The 18,015-nt window shown below is 34.6% G+C and overlaps 2 protein-coding genes across 17 annotated transcripts in view; one reads left to right on the top strand and one right to left on the bottom strand.

The window, feature by feature from the left end:
* The window catches only part of LOC145694314 (uncharacterized), a 671,298-nt gene extending 667,918 nt beyond the window's left edge, over positions 1 to 3,380 (top strand). For all 15 annotated transcript variants that reach the window (XM_081770435.1, XM_081770407.1, XM_081770451.1 and 12 more), the window contains one exon: positions 1,115 to 3,380. The gene's annotated coding sequence lies outside the window, so the exon portion shown is untranslated. The remainder of the gene's footprint in view (positions 1 to 1,114) is intronic.
* Positions 3,381 to 8,367: 4,987 nt separating this feature from the next.
* The window catches only part of LOC145694306 (A disintegrin and metalloproteinase with thrombospondin motifs 1-like), a 176,678-nt gene continuing 167,030 nt past the window's right edge, over positions 8,368 to 18,015 (bottom strand). For both annotated transcript variants that reach the window (XM_081770395.1, XM_081770400.1), the window contains exons 14-16: positions 15,359 to 15,621; positions 11,036 to 11,267; positions 8,368 to 8,633 (exon numbers count right to left, since the gene is read on the bottom strand). In XM_081770395.1, coding sequence (XP_081626521.1) covers positions 8,382 to 8,633; positions 11,036 to 11,267; positions 15,359 to 15,621 — 747 coding nt within the window. In that variant the 3' untranslated portion in view covers positions 8,368 to 8,381. The remainder of the gene's footprint in view (positions 8,634 to 11,035; positions 11,268 to 15,358; positions 15,622 to 18,015) is intronic.

The raw sequence follows: 18,015 nt of genomic DNA, 5'->3' as shown, positions 1-18,015 counted from the left end.
GGAAGAACCTCAAAGTAAATAAAGTCTGAAAAGAATTTTCGAAGCTCCAATATTTTCACAATTTCCTCTGTAGCGTCTTCGAGAGTGAAAGAATTACTTAAAGTAATTCAACAGAATAGTCAATTAATATATTCTAGTGATAGTTTTTTTTTTTTTTTTAATGTCGTCTATTTGGAGGATTGTTAGATAGCCTATGCGTAACATTTGTAAATACAATGGTATTACAATGGTTAACATTCGAGGCTTGTTAGGAAAGTAAAGATACAAACACATTTGTACGTTAGAGGAAAAATGTGTATCAAAGTTGACAACACTGACAGTAACCTTGATTTTATACCACAAGGATTCATCAGTACTACGTTGAGTCTTGTACGGGGAACACGCGTTTGAAATGCCAGCGGTACATTTTTCGTTTGTATCTTTACTTTTCTGACAAGCCTCGTAAAAACAATTAAAAAGTTTTCAAACTGATATGATTTTCCTTTAGGAATCATTCTGATGCCATCTTATAAAGCTTTCAGACGAAGTTAAACTTTACTCTTGTTAAAATATATTGCGGATTAAATGGATCAAAGTTTTATTCTCTTATTGTTTCTTTTTGATTTTTACGATTGCATTTTGTTATTAAAGACCCCTTATTAAAATATACGGTGTGGTGGTTAGTTTGTAATTATAAAAGAAACAGTTTTATTTGTTGAAAGTAACTAAAATAGAAGACAATAATAATAATAATAATAATAATAATAATAATAATAATAATAATAATAATAATAATAATAATAATAATACTGTAGAATAGTACAGACTTCAAGAAAAACACATACACTCCTGCTTCACATTCTTTTGTCAATTTTGGGAATGTTGAACCAATTTGAGTAAACTTTTCTTGTGATACAAAGAACGTAATTCTCTGTAAATGACCGAAAACCGTGCTCAAATTGGTCAGTTAATTTCGATTTTATTGATGAAAGAAAACTTAAGGGTAGGGAAAGAATATTTACTGGCCAGTACATTGATTATTCTATATAGAAAGGAGAATTTTTCATACTAGTTTTGTTGTCGTTAAGTATTCTTCATAGGATAAGAAATAATTTGAACTACTCTTCTATTCCAGAACTATCAAGAAACCAGCTACAATAAGAACTGGTGAAGATGCCAAAGAAAATGTGTTCTACAGTCGGCTTGGTTTGGAAAAGAAAAACAGAGAGAAAAAAGGAGGAAAGAAAGGAAAATAAGAACTACGTTTGTTTGAAATTTTCACATTAAAACAAATATGCCAAAGAACTTCATTTAAAAAATCGAAAGAAAGAAAAAAAAGGAATGCTCCAAAATTTAAAAATTGTGCTTCCAATTTTTAAAAAAGAAACAAAACAAAGAATCACAAGATTAGAATTTCTTTTTAATATATTCTAGCATTTTTTTTCCTCTGTGTGATTTTGAAAGAGAATAGGTTTGCTACATTTACTTACTACTGTTTAAAGTATTTTTCATCATAACGAAGGAAATGTAGATGGCGTTAGTGTATGTTGTATTTTTGATTTTGTTACGGTACTATCTATTTCTTTGTTGGATGAGAGAGGAAGTCCGTGACGGGATATAAGTTAACACTTTAAAAAAAAAATCAGTAAGAAACACTGTATGCATGGGTGCGTGTGTCAAATGTATGAAGAATAAAAAGTATGAGAGTCTAGAATTTTTTAACAGCAAATAGAGAGAAAATGAAAAATTATAAGTGATTATTTCCCCCATCAAAATAAAGATTAAGTTCGTCGAGTGAGGAAAATTAGGATTGCCTGAGATTTTTTCAAATGTTAGAAATTAAAACAGTTTTTCTCATTAAATTGTATGTGTTTAAGAAACGGCAACATCCAACTTGTATTTGTATATAATTCGTCGCATAACAATCAGGAATCGTGTTTCCAACTTTTTCAGTTATCTAGTCAGTAGCCAAAGTTTGTATTTTACCAGTGTATGCTTTAAAGGTAGATTATGTTGGCCATTTAAAAAAAAAAAAATATGAAAAGAATTATCAATGGAAATGGAACAATAGGGCATAATACATATATCAGTTTGTTCCAAGAGGAAAAATATATATTTTGTATATTATGGTTTGTTTTATAGGGGCACAGTCTTAAGCACATATGTAGATGCTTAGAGAAACAAAAGTTTTGCTTTAAATAATGGTTCGCTCTTTTTCAGAAGAAATCGTATGTTAAATTTTCAAAATATTCAAGTATTATAAAGTTTCATAAAGGTATTGTGAGCTGTAATGTTCTGCAGAATTCCTATAGACTAAAACACAGTGGAAATGTAGAGAAGTTTAACACCTGCAGGACTAATCTAAGAACCTTCACTGTGTAATCTGGTGTACCACAGGGAACTACTTTGGATCAATTATAAATTAGCAGAAAGGAAAGTCTGTGGAACTAAGCTCGAATTACCTTACGTTCTAAAATGTTATATTTGAAAAAATAATAATATATATATATTCCTGTGTACATATATTTTATTTACTGAATTATAAATTGATATTTTGTTTTATAAAAAAAAGCTTTATTAATTGTTTGAAAATTGTTTTTATTAGTGAATTTCTTTCGTTTATTTTAAGACGATGACTATAAAGGAAAACTATTTGAAATAATGAGACTTAGGAGTGCCTTCACTAATTACCTAAGTAAAAGGAGTTCTTCATCGAGATTGCTTCTTTGTAGATTTTCACTCAATTTTTTCTACTCTAGTTAACTATATTTGAATATATATAAATACGTGCATTGCCTATAGACAGTAACATTGTTCTTTTTAACTACATATTGCTTTAAGACTCAACCAAAGACTTCACCAATAAAGTGAATTATTTTTATCAAGATTTTGTATGCAAATTAAAAAAAAATTAAACAAAGTGAAAAATACATAATAATGATATTTATACAGGTAAAGCTCATTTGTAAAATATTGATGTATTATATCTATATATACTGTATATGTATTAAAATTTGATATATATTTGTTAGGAAAGAGACATCCGTAAATGTTGGAGGCGGAAATTTCAGTCAGCGTTTCTAAGCTACGTTCAGCTTTGGTTTTTGATTTATATATATATAGCAAGAATAGTGGACATTGATTCTTTTAACATCTAAATTTTTATTTCTTTTGCATATGTATTGTTAAATAACAAAGAATCTCATGAATTCTGAACCTGTCACAAGGTATTATTAGATAACCTGTTGTAAATTCCATTGGATGTATACTAAGCAATGTATAGATAAATGAAACAAACTCAGGTTAGTTGACGTTCTGAGAAGAGAGAAATGTTGCGAGGTTATTATATATAGACATTTCAAGAAAGTCTTCATGCAAATAAAAGTTTGTCTTGAACACTATTGGTTGCTCTTATTTATTTATTAAATTAAATACAACTTCCAGGTTCGTTATTCGTCAGCACAAAACAGAGCAATTTACAAGAACATAGACTCGAAAACAATTATAATCTCTTAGTAAAAAATTGTGTGTTTCAATCAGGAAGTTGCGTTACATTCTGCTGCCAGCACTTGAAATGGGGAAGGAGATGTGTGCTTCTATAGATGTGTGATTACAGTAATAACAGAACTACATATGCTGATTTTGAACTGGTTGGAGCAGATTACAAAGGTAATGGAGTCTATTTATTTTCTTTCTTCTTCTTCTTCTTCTTTTTTTTAAAGACAATTTTTGCAGTGAAATGAGCTTCATATGCAAGTCAGTTTCAAGATGTCAATTTTTGAATCGAGTTTTGAATCTTAAATGAGTTGCATAAAAAAAGAAAACAGAAAGAAAGAAAGAAAGAGATCAGTTAGAAAAGGACTGGTTAAATTAGATCAGTACTGTTTAAAGAGCGTACGAATTGTTCCAGTATTTTCTGTTAGTACATAAAGATTACTAAGATATCATCCATAAATATATCCACGGGAAATGTTTTACTGGTATCAAGTTGAATAATTTTTACTTTATGAAAGCAGTTGATATAGATAGAGCTTTACGTGATACCATTACCGTAACTTTGATTTGTATATACAGGGTGATATTCATGACATTGACAGTCATTTCCGAATTAAGAAGATAGAGGTGATACATATTAACCGCCCTTTTTTTAACTGTAATCTTAAATGAATAGCTAAGTAGCAGAGACGGTTCAAATTTTGACTATACAAGAGCGTTAAAAAAATCATCGTTCAATCAAACTTAGTGTCTAAACGCTTAAACTGCATAATTTATTTTTATGTTTTCCTTCTTTTTTCCTTATATCGATCATGTAGATTAGATTGTCGTTGGTCCTCCGAGATAATAATTCATTGGCTTGGAGTGCGGGGATTTAGACCATTGTGTCGCCCCATTTTGGCCAGTTCACTTTTAGGAATATGTTGATATAATAATAGTTCTCTCACTTTGGTCTTGTTATGAGCAGGATATTTGTCGAATTGAATAATCATATTTATTATGTCTGCAGACGTTTGAAAGAAATCTTCTGCTTAAATTTTTATAGTAAGAAAAGGTCACGCAACCTAAGTTATGCTTATGAAATATGACATGTTATTTAATATCATAATCAAAGGAATGTCTAATTGAGCAAGAGCATGCATAAGAAATGATAATTGCCGCTTGAACGTGAGTAACAAAATATGTTGAACTGCACAATCTAGTTGTGTTCATTGCATACGTCTTTGTATTTTTGAGAATGTATCTAAATTTCTATTCTTACATCTTTGTTTTCCTCGTATCTTGTACGTTTAGAAAATTTATAGAAAACAAATCTCCTATACATTCGGATGGTAATTCAAGCCTTACACTATTTTGTTGTATGAATTCTGTTTACAAATATATTCAAATATCATTTACAACCGATTCTTTCATGTCATTTTATTGTCAAGTTTTGTACCGTTTCTTGTTACTTAGCTGTGCGGTTAAGATTCTATTATTAACTTGCTTTTTCATAAATCTTGGTGAGTACTAGAAAGATGTTGAGGCTATTTCGTAATGTCTTAAATGACCGACAGATAATGGTCATGAGATCAGAACTATTCCAAACCCCTATAAATAATACACCTATTTATTAGTTAGTTTTGGTTCATTTGATCTTTCTTATACTAATGAGATAATATCTCATATCGTTATCTAAAATATCTAAAGATCTTACATCTCACTAAATTCTTCTCTATACGACATATCTTAACTTGAAACTACCTTGTTAATTCGTAGTTCACAGACTATCGTCCTGACAACATTTAATTCGGCATGTGCAAGCTTTCTTAATATTTTCTGCCCAACATATCTACTAAAACAAGACCTTGAAGCGTGTTCACCGTCGCTATTATGATAACTGTCTTAAACTACTGATATCCCAAAGAGAAAGTAATACGTCACATAATAGTTTCCAGTTCTTTTTCTGGCGGCTCTGGAACCTTTATCTACAGTTTTGTTTAAAGTTACGATTTTTCTAGCCATTTTTAAAAATTATTGTATTTATTTAAATGATTCGAATACTGAAACAAGAATGTATTATATTTATTAGAAAGGTGATAGATCAATAAATGACAGCATTTACTAATCTTTACTGCTTATTTTGATTTTAATGCTTGCCTTTGTCGCCAGTTAAAATGTGTAGAATAACATATTTATGGCGAGTAGCAGCTCCTTGTTTTCCAGAAAAAAAAAAGCACGAACAGTATATTCTATCAAATTTGTTTGTTTTCGTCTCTTTTATTTCTTAGAAGTTGATTTAAATCGCTTCTCCGAACACCCTGTGCTTATTGAGCTGAGCGAAGTGAAGCTCTTATACTCGGGTTAGCCGTTTGGTTGTCCGCGAACTCTTCCTAGACCGTTTGGCCGATCTCAACCATACTTAGCACGCTGATAGAGTATGTCGTGCTGAGTGACAACATAGGTCGAAATAAAAAATCCGATGTACCATCGAGGAATAATCACCGAAAAACGCTTCCTCCTAGACCGTTTGGCCGATCTCAACCATACTTAGCACGCTGATAGAGTATGTCGTGCTGAGTGACAACATAGGTCGAAATAAAAAATCCGATGTACCATCGAGGAATAATCACCGAAAAACGCTTCCTCCTAGACCGTTTGGCCGATCTCAACCATACTTAGCACGCTGATAGAGTATGTCGTGCTGAGTGACAACATAGGTCGAAATAAAAAATCCGATGTACCATCGAGGAATAATCACCGAAAAACGCTTCCTCCTAGACCGTTTGGCCGATCTCAACCAAACTTAGCACGCTGATAGAGTATGTCGTGCTGAGTGACAACATAGGTCGAAATCAAAAATCCGATGTACCATCGAGGAATAATCACCGAAAAACGCTTCCTGATTACGCTCGCTCAGCTCATTTCATTGCAATCGGGTATATACATTGCATTCCTAGTATATAATTGGAAACCTCATCGTACTGTGATATTGGTAGGTCAGATCGATAGGTATGGCAAATTTGAGATTATAGCCTTAACAGTTTATTACTTATGCTGTCTCTTCAAAAAAGAAAAAATGAAGGTATTATAACATATAATTGCTATGCTTAACACTCTCGGTCCTAGGGTTGTATAGCAAATTCCTGCTTCCTGTCAGTTTAGTTCATTTTTAAAAGAGGTGTATCAGGCAGTAGATAAAAAGAATGATCTTGCGAAATACAGGGCAAATAAATCTTTAAACATTTTAAGATGAATACATTTCTTTGATATTGTTGGGTGAAACTGCTACAATAATATCTAGCCAAACTGGGGCATTGTCCGTTTGCATTAAATAAATTTACCCCGCGTCTAACTTGGACTTAGAACCGAAAGTGTTAACTGCAAACCATACTACATGGAAGGTTTGTCAACTTCCGCAAATTACCTAACCTCACAATGCTTGAAGAATACCTAGTGGTGGCAGAATAAGCTTAACAACGAAAACAAATCTACAAAGAATAGTAAAACAAATTATAAATATTAACTTTAAAATTTTTATAATTAACTTTCATGTACTGGATTGAAGATGTTTCTAGTGGGTATGATTGAAATTTCAGGCATTGTTAATGAATATAAAGTTATATAGTTTCCCTTAAAGGCTTTAATATTCAGGAACAATGGAATATTTTTCCATTGTTACCTTCCGTTATTACAAAGAATAAGTTGTTCATCGTTCTGGTAAATACAAAATGACCGTGACGGGTCGACCCATTAATTTTCACTGCTAAAGCATAATGTAGATGAATCAATTACAACTGAATGCTCTATGACGTTACAGTTTACTGCTTCCCTTTTCGGTAACCCAAACGGAGAGCGGAAATAAGCTGATAGGTAATGCGACGTTGTTAACAGACAACGGAGACAAAAGTATAGTTGACGGTTCTCCAGGCAAATTACTCGTAGGTCTATGGCTGCTAGTTTGCTCCTTGTTTTTCTGTCTGCGTTTATCAGATTGTAAAACCGCGTTCCTACGTCATATATCGACCAAATGGCTGGTATAGAGGGTAAATTACAACAATGGTAACAGTTTGCATGTAAAATAGAAAGAGGTGAGAGCATAGTCAAGTTGGCAGATAATGAAGACCAATCTACTATTTATTTAATAATTATACCATAATGTATTTTTGTTCAGTAACTAAACACGTCTTCGATTTCTATCGACATATGATATTACGACAGCATGTCGCCAAATAAATTTCCCTTCTTTTTCTGCCCCGAGAATCCATACCAATCTATGCGTTATTTGGTGTACGGTGGTGCAGATGGTGTTGTCGCAGTGGTAGCAGAAAGTTCGCATGAGAAGCCCACTCTGTAGCCGGGAAATACGGAGGTTGGTACAATCATTGCTGTGCGGTATTGTCAGACTATTCGCAGAAAGCGCCACTGGGTTCCTTACTAGTGGCGTTGTTTTCAACGTCAATGAGACCACACTCGACGGCGGCAACGCAAAACCATCTTTCCACCATCTGCTGGTAGCGCCTTGTTCATCCACCATACAGTCTCCATCTTGCACCCACATACTTCCATCTCTATCTTGTATTGAAGAAGACTGTGAACAGAAGGGACTTTGGCATCAATGGCGAAGTCATGACAGCAGTGCAGAACACGCATTTTTTTCCAAGAGGGGGTTTTAAGTCTTGCACAACGGTATGACAAACGCATCAATATCTTTGGTTCTAATGTAGAAAAATAAAGAAAAACTTACCTTCCTCTTCATTTTCGTAACACTTATTTGTCTCATATAGACATTTCCGTTCATAACCGCCAGGGGAAACTTATTTTCCGACCCCCCTCGTAAATCATTATCACCACGTTTCCAAATGTATTACCTAGGTATGTACCTATTTCTATTATAAATTTTCGACATTCCACAGTTGGTTAGAATTTTATTCATCAGGTAAGTGGTTAGCACAAGTGATACAACATAACTCTCTAAATTGAGGAATAACGCAATATCGCCGCAGGACAGAGAGATGGCAGAATTTTGATGCATCCTTCGTGCAAGGTATGGCACATTCCTGTTGGTGGCACGTGCGGACATCTGGAGGCGGTGATCCACATGAATATGAAGGTTCTCCTCGGGGTACTGGGCAACGAATATTTTGCACTTGAATACCTGGTCCACATGTTGCTGAACACTGAAAATAGAAACCAAATGCATTTGTCCGCAAGAAAAGATTAAGTGTATTCTATACAGTAGGGCGTTTTTGATATTTACTCTCAATGTATTATAACGTTAATAACGACACTTGAGTGAAAAATAAACAAATAAATAATTAAAACTTTCAGGCAAAATGTGGAAAGACACTTTTGATGCATGCATAGTACGTAAACTTTAACAGCAAAGGAAGTCCGGTGTCTTCTAAATACTACATCAACTTATAGGAGTTTTTACAGAGGAATAAGAGAAGATATGGAATTTATTTTTGGGATCCTGAATCCATATCAAGAAACCGTTTGTCGCTTCTTATCGTTTTTGCTGTATGGGGATCAATATAAGAACCGGAAGTGATTGTAGTAGATTTCTACTATTTCCGGTTGAAATAAAGGAATAATATCTGAGACACAATCTATTATTGTGGTATTGAATTCATATTAAAAAAGGGAAAAAAAACTCCTTCTCGCTTTCTACTACCGGTTTCGCTCTATGGTGATTAATATTGAAATCGAAAATAGTTGATTTATATACTTCTGGTTGGTTTAAATAGAGGGTTACGGGAGAAGATGCAACATATTCTTAGATTGTAGAATCGATTCCAAAAAATCGCTTCTCGCTACCTCTTACTGCTTTTGCTTTATAAAGATTAATATTGAAACCGGAAGCGGATTTTTATCACTTCCAGTTCTTGTATAGAGTTAAGGATGGGAACTGAATTTTTGCTTGGAAAGCTTAGCGATGGCAGAAAAGCACTTCTCGCTATGTATTCCTGTTCTTTGCGTTATGATTAATGTCAAAACTGGAAGTGGTTGATTTCTATCCCTTCCGCTTTGAAGAGAGGGTTAAGGAATAAGATAGAACCTATTCTTGGGACACTGAATCGGTTCCAAAGGACCGCTTTTCGCTATGTCAACGGATACCTGTCAACAGACAAGATAGATAGGTGGGCGGACGCAAATAAGTTGTCGAAACTGTTACACTGTATTTTAGTTTTAAATAAATGTTTATATACTCTGGTCAGAAGTGTTAACTATTCGTTTAGCGATTTCCAGAGCCATGATGGGGAGAGTTACATATTAATAGGGTGTTATTAAGGAGATCAAGCTCATGTTAACGAGATTGGAGCTCATGTGTTATAAAATAATGTATTTCATATTATTTGCACAAATAGACTTGAAATAATCTATAAAATAACTACGAATACATTAATTAAAAATTCACCTAGACGAGTATCCTATAATACTGTAGACAACGACAAACTATTTCAACGAACCACTGGCGTCTTCATCAGTCTTCATCAATTACTCATCCATATCAACTATAAACATTTATCCATCATCCATGAGTTGGAGGCAATTTCATAATGTGAATTATTTAGCAGCTTATGTTCCTTATTGGATCAAAAGATCCAATATATTTCAATCAAAAATTTTCTTGTACGCCTTATATCTGGAGAACTACATACAGTGTAGCCAAACACAAACTATCAGTTAACTCAGTATGATGTGCTTATTTCGTAGAAGATACGAAAACTTGATTTAGGGGCCATTCAAAAATTTTGTAGCCCTAGATCCAAAAAACTAATTATTGGCACTCAAAATGTTCTTGTAGGCCTTATAGCTGGAGAACTACATACAGTGTAGCCAAACACAAACTATCAGTTAACTCAGTATGATGTGCTTATTTTGTAGAAGATACGAAAACTTGATTTAGGGGTCATTCAAAAATTTTGTAGCCCTAGATCCAAAAAACTAATTATTGGCACTCAAAATGTTCTTGTAGGCCTTATAGCTGGAGAACTACATATAGTGTAGCCAAACACAAACTATCAGTTAACTCAGTATGATGTGCTTATTTCGTAGAAGATACGAAAACTTGATTTAGGGACCATTCAAAAATTTTGTAGCCCTAGATCCAAAAAAACTAATTATTGGCACTCAAAATGTTCTTGTAGGCCTTATAGCTGGAGAACTACATATAGTGTAGCCAAACACAAACTATCAGTTAACTCAGTATGATGCGCTTATTCTGTAGAAAATTCGTACGAAAACTCGATTTAGGGGCCACCCAAAAAGTTTGTGGTCTCTGATCCAAAAACTAATTATTGGCCAAGATCGCATCTTTAGATCCATTTTTGGTTTCCTAAACTTCATGTTTTCAACATACATTGATGAAAACGACCGTAGTTCGTTGAAACAGTTTGTCGTTGTATACAGTACGAGGTACGTATACATGTATGATGTTCTTGTTGTATTGTACTCTCGTATTGTACGATGTTTAGAGGTGAGTTTTTAACTATTTACCTAGGTAAATATAAATTCAATATTATATTAAGCTATTTTACGAATACATTAATTTTTTGATTCAATTTACTATACTGACCTGTGACCAACCTCCAGTAATCCAATGAGAAGGACATGGCTCTCGGTTGCAATGCTGTATTTCACGGGGTTTTGGATCTGTGCAAAGAACTGGGTTCACAAAACCCCTCCAAGTTCCATTGGGAAAAATGTCACTGGGATGGACGCAGAAGACTTGTCGCTCCTGAAATCCTCTTGAGCCACAAGTTGCACTACAGTACTCCCAATTATCAGCTACCCAACGATAGCCACAGCTGGAAAAGTAATTTTGTGTAGATCAGTGTAGGACAGTATACAACGTTGTCTGCTAAGTAATCAACATTTAAACTATTTTTTTTTCTTAATGACAAAAACTAATATCGATTGAGATGCTCATGTATAAATATTCCTAGTAAAAAGTATTTTTCAGTAATGCATGAACACAAAATCGTAGTAAATAACAATATATATAATATTTATATATTTAATATTTCTCACTTCTGTTAAAAATTTTAAGTTATTTCCAGTTTAGAATTCAGTATAAATAATATATAGTATAACCCATAAGGATAAAAATAAAGAATATACAGGGTGAAGATGAAGATGTGCACAAACTCCGGGAGGTGATTCGTGACATCAAAAGAAGGCAAAAAGTCCTCTTGCATGTTGTCGGAATTTCGCGTAGGTACGAGTGACAGAGGTGCCAACTTGGAATAGACAATCGAATCCTGACAATTGGAACGGAACAGAAAGATATGCACAAACTGCAGAAAGTGATTCATGACATCAAACTAGTTAAATATAGCTATGAATATCAGCAAAATGGTACATTAGGCAGTTGCGCAGACGGAGATGGTTTGTGCACATTTTTCTGTTTTGTTCCAATTATACGAATTAGACTGTGGATTCCAAGTTGGCACCCCTGTCACTCGTACACGACGCGGAATTCAACATGGAAGAAGATTTTTTGTTCTCTTTTGGTGTCACTAATCACCTCCCGAAGTATATGCACATTTTTCTGTTCCGTTCCAATTGTCGTGATTCGATTTTCTATTCCAAGTTGGCACGACTGTCACTCTTATACGACACGGAATTCGACAATATGCAAGAGGATTTTTTGTCTTCTTTTGACGTCATGAATCACCTCCTGGAGTTTGTGCACATCTTTCAGGTTCACCCTGTGTAGTAGAAAAACTTAAGTTAGAATATGACTGTAATCAATTTACGTCCAAAGCATTGAACTACTGTTTAAAGTAACTTCGTTTTTCGCCTTTCATTGCTGCTTCAAGTTAAGTTTTGATGTTTTGTGTCCTTATGCAGCACCAAGGTTGTGAAGGACGGGACCTACAACTAACGTGGGCTCTAACCACCATCTTGTTTAAATTCGGTGCAAATGGCGTGTGCACAAATCATCATTCAAGAGCAACTCTCCCAGTATAGGCTGTTTCCCATCACATTATCTTGCCTGCAGGAGAGTTTGATTACAGGACTACAACAACATCCTGGGATACTGTAGCACAAAGTAATGTATTAATTGAATAGACTATCGATATATATGCATATTTCCAAGGTTAATATATTCGCTGTGCAATTTCGTATGCAGATCTACTAACACATAGTATTGATACTGTGCAGTAGATCTGCTATGGAGATGAAAATGCACATATTGTTGAAATAATATTGTAACAATATTCTGTATCATTAAAAATAATCTTTTCATAACAATGATTTTTTTAAATCTATATATATAAAAGAGAACGTACAAATCCTTTGTCCGCTCATCACGCTAATACGGCTGAACCAATTTCTTTTATTTTTGGGGGGTTATTAGGATTTGGACCCTAGATGGTTTTTATCATATCACTTTAATTTTCAATTACCAGTGTCTTGAGATAATTGACCATTCAGGTGTCCATTACGTACAAATCCTGTGTTAGTTCATCATAGGTATAAAAATAAACGTATGTATATGCAACCCGCATGAGCGTGTCACTCGGCGGGTTAACATAAATGACAGGCGTTATAATGGTTTTTATCATATCACTTGAAAGCGAAAAAGTAAAAATTATCTAAGTAACAAAGTTTATTGCGTTCCGGGGTGACCGCAGCGAAGCGGGGTGAACGCTGCTAGTCTCTAATAAAAGAAACTTTTACACTGAAAAAGTATGATCAATATATATATATATATATATATATATATATATATATATATATATATATATATATATATATATATATATATATATATATATATATATATATTTAAAGTATGAAATGAGTAAAGGTTCTCTAATTGTCAATATTTGTTCTTATTTACCACGATACTAGGAAATTCTGTATATTTACTTCTTAGATATATGTATAGCCCTATATAAAGTAGTGATTTATACGTACAGAGGTTGGTTCATGTCAAGTGCGTAATTTTCGTGTAGGTGGTGCCACCGTAAATTGTATTATACGAAAATATGCGGCACAGTCCTGGGCCCACCGCACAAACGTGAGCAGCTAGAAAGCGGCTTGCAGTAAAGAGGACTCCGCTGCTATTGTGTGTAGTTCGGAGTAGGCGACCTCCGAAAATCCCCTCATATAGCGTGAGCTAGCCAGTAAATCCCACACATCGCAGTCGATAATCAACTACGCCATTCATAAGGATTTATGTCTCATGGTCGTTCGCAAGAGCAATGTGTACGCCCTGAAACCATGTCATGCGGCTGAACGAAAAAGGAACTGCAGGAAGCGCTGTGAATATCTCGCGGGTGATCGGTGGAAGTTTGTTGTTGCCCTTCTTGAGGCGCGGATTTGCCTCACAGACTGTGGTAAAGTTCATGCCATTACATACAGACCTGTTGACGCCAAGGGACCAAAGCATGTTCTTCTGCCAATGTGCAGAGAGTTTCCAAAAAGATTCATGATTGTGCCCGGTTTCTCATAAAGGGGGCAAATTACGTCTCCGAAAGGCGGTGCAAAACGCCCAAATCAACGTAGCATACTTCCAGTCTTATATCCAGATTGAAATATACTAGAATGAAATCTTAGCATTTGTACGGATAAAACATGAACCAGGTTGAACTGCACCAAGACAAGGCATCCAGCTATATGGCGAAAACATCGCTGGAATTCTATCTCTGTATGGAACACGAAACTGAAATTTCGCCATATAGTTCCCTTCTCAGACATCCCTGTCAAGAGTCCAGACGTCAGGCCAATGGAATATTGAGCTTTCGAACTCTCCAAGCGACGTCTTCCTCATCGTCGAGTCCATACTGTTTTCGGCCTGTGGAGAGCCTGGAAAAAGGAATGAGATGCAATACCCGTGGTCCAGGTGCAACGCAGTCTCCTGCAATGGAAACTTCGATGCCGGGTAATAGTCATTAGAGATGACCTGATATAGGAATAAATCCATCATAAAACTTTGGCTTGTATTTCTTAGGAAAGCTAAAGACTTCTCAGTGCTCCCTCGTACTATAGGCAACTGGGTTAGAATCAATGCATAGAAGAAAAAATCACTAAATCTTCTACAAACGAAAAATGGTAAACCAGAAACTGAAAAGTGATGCACTTTCTATACTGGCTGGCCATATTGATGTGATTTATAGGCTTAAGATAGTCATTATGTTATTTTACTCAATCTTGATACGACATTCCTTCTCAAGTTATGACCTTTTATTTTATTGTTTCTGCCAATGTTTGGCAGGCTATAACTTCGAAATAACGTATTTGTTAACCCACTTTGGTCGATAACTTTCATTGTGTTCTTGTGTGAGGAATGATTTCCCAAGTTTATTGGTGTTGTTTCCGAACACCCTGTATATCCTAAAGATAGTTTGTAAATTTTAAACATCGCTCCAAACTTTCACTGCATCGCACTAACTATAAAATCCTGGGTATGAAATGAAATATTAAAATAGTTTTATGTCTACTTCCAATTACAGTCACTGGCGGATCACCAGGGAGGGTGGTAGGGACGACCGTCCTTCCCCAAAGGACATCTTTTTAGTTGCCTATATATAAAAATATTTCACTAGTTAATTCTGATTTGATGTAAAACTCCTTATTTCAAGTATATATAAAGCCAATCCGTTCCATACAAACGACACTTCTGGCTCCGAAAATGATTACAGTTCTAAACATTAAAACAATTGGAATTACTTTACCAAATATTTCTTTTAATGTATTGCGGTGCTACTAGAAGCAATACATCATTTCATGAAAACATTTACTCCATCTCGTAGATCCTACTAATGCAAGTTTATTTTTACATTTTTCTCTTGTCGTGAGAAACAAGAACACATTTTTTACTCCAACAAATTGACACTAATTTACTTCTAATTTACATAGCTTTCAGTTGAAATAATGTTTAAGTTACCTTATTTCATTGCACGCCTCAGTTTGACTTTGAGGTTTATGCTTGAGATGACAATATCTTCTGGAAACAAGCTTTCCAATTTCTGCATCTTTACACACAGCAGTCCTGTGACGGCGTCCACCTCCACAGCTTTTGGAGCAAGGACCCCACTCGCCAAATTCCCACCGGTAGCGGAGCTGCTGTTCTGATTCGCCTGCCGCTGGTGGCGCCAAAGTATAACTAACGTCCACGGAAACTACATTAGAGCGTTTGAGAGATTGTACCTAATGAGAAAATTATTATTATTAATAATTTTAGTCCCTGCTCCATTGTGCTAATGCAAGATTTGTTACCTACTCATCAGCTATGAATGATCTGTATTCATTCAAAAAAATTCACTTAAAAACTAGTGATAGTACAAAAACATGTTATGAGAGAAAGAAAGAGATATAGATATATATCCATCTTTCGACAAGCCACCCAACGATAGTATCTTATTTCTATCCATTGCGATGGGCTTACAAGGAAACAAACGGAAAAATCACATCATTCCTGCAAGTTACCTTTCTAACTAAATGTGTGTGGAAGGTGATCCAATCTCGGAACCAAAAGATTTTCATTATAATAGTTATTGAAATAGAAAAGTGGAGTACAATACAATAACTAACTGTGTTAAAAAGTCAAAACTCAATCTCATCAATTATTGATATATGATAACAACAGTACAGTAGTTTCCTTTCTCTTCTAAAAAAAAAAAAGGCGAGATTAATGTAGTATCAGAATGTTCTAGAAAAATAAGAACAAAAGAAGAGTGATGCAATTAACGGGAAACTACGGACGATTTTTGTTCCTAAAAGGAATGAGAACGCTATAAATTAAGCTCCCTCATCAATTTACAAAATGACTCAATAATACAGTCAAAGAGTGAACATTTAAATATTTAGCTGTGGAAATCTCCAAATTACGTTTATAGACTATGTGAGTGGCAGAGTCGTAGCTAGATATTTCGGCGCCCGGGGCGAAGTAGAATTCGCCACCCCCTACACACACACACCTTACAAAGCTTTTCCTTTCTTCTTTTCTTGCTTTTTCTTTTTTTAACATATAAGACAAACAACTAAACAGCGTTTGTTTTTACGCTACTCTAAATTTTTATCAAGCGGTTTGGACAGACCATTGCAACAGCCAAGAGCGATCACTATCCTTTTTGCAAATAAGAGCTGTTTTCAAGAGACGTATTTTGGAGTTTTTTTTTTTTTTGTTAAACTTGTTGTATACAAAATAAACTTGAAGAACATTTATGGAAATTTACAGCTATTTACATTTCATACTATCGATAAGAAATTAAATTTCAATACATTAGAAACTATCTGCTTTTAAAATGTTCGAAATGGGTGGCAACATTAATTTCCAGTAATAATTGTAAACTTTTGTAATTTTATTCTGTATGTGACCACACAAATAGCATTTTATCTTCGAATTTTTTACGGTAAAATATTTTGTGAAATATAACGCAAATTCAGAACAAGCCTTCTTTGCGAATTTCTCAATATTGATCGATGGAGGTGAAGAATATGTTTAATGTTTGTACCTAAAATCCAAAATATAGTGTATTCGAATTCGTAGTGCTGGTCCCTGGTTTTACTCATAGACGGCCGGACAGTGAGTGCAGTGGGTGGTGCAGCTACACCCACACTAACTCTGTGTTCATTTTCTCTTAAAACAATTTTAGAACTTTGAATATCGATTCTTTTTATGTTTGTCTGTATTTGAGTAGATTCTGCAGTTTCTCATAGATTACTTGTTATTGTACAATACTTTTTGTTTAGTCAAATTGAATATGTTTAGTTCTTAACGTACAATAGCATTTTCACAGGTATGTATATTCATATATGCAGTTTCTTTAAATGTGTGCATAAATGTATTTATTACGTACATGTTAGTATTTTTATTTTACTCTATCTAATCCATCTACAACCTGCACCCACATTTACCAAAATTTTGCATCCATTTATTGTTCTACTCGCAATTAGACAATTAACATTTTCTGGTGTTGACCCGTCATCATAAAGTCTGTGGTGGCTCAGTGGTAGAGCGTTCACCTCTGGTGCGTTGGTTCTGTGGTTCGATCATAGTTCGTGCCAAGTGTGCTTTGTAATGGACAACTACCAATGAATATAGGTTTTCCCTGATTCTCCGGTTTTCTTCCACTCTCTTCGTTGCACCATTTCAATCATTAACCTCATGGTCTCCCTTAGCAGTCAAGGCATAATCATGGGAACTCAAACTCAAAGATTTCATTTCATTTTTCCATCATCATGAGGCAATTGAGGAACTAGATTAAGAAGTAGCGAACTCATTTTAACAAAGTCTGAAATAGTGACACCTGAGAGCTGATGCACTGTCTACGCATCACCCAGTTGAACGTGCTACATCTGGCTAATCATATCTCTTAATGGATTGTAGCGACAGTGACTTTAGTACTTCTTTCTATTTGTTCATGGGTATTTCAAACCCATATCAAAGAGACGAGTCTTGTGTTTGGGAAACAAGAAACAATGGTGTTTTTCTCTGCAATTGTGCCAGTGACAGAACATTAAACCTGATGTACTCTCCCTACCAACGAAGAGTTTGCGAGTCTCATTGAGTTTTGATGTCATGACTGCTAATCGCTTCGA

This window comes from Thermobia domestica, chromosome 1 (genome assembly GCF_964235325.1).
Source record: "Thermobia domestica chromosome 1, izTheDome1.hap1.1, whole genome shotgun sequence".
Taxonomy (NCBI): Eukaryota; Metazoa; Arthropoda; class Insecta; order Zygentoma; family Lepismatidae; genus Thermobia; species Thermobia domestica.
This window is presented reverse-complemented; position numbering and strand designations above follow the sequence as displayed.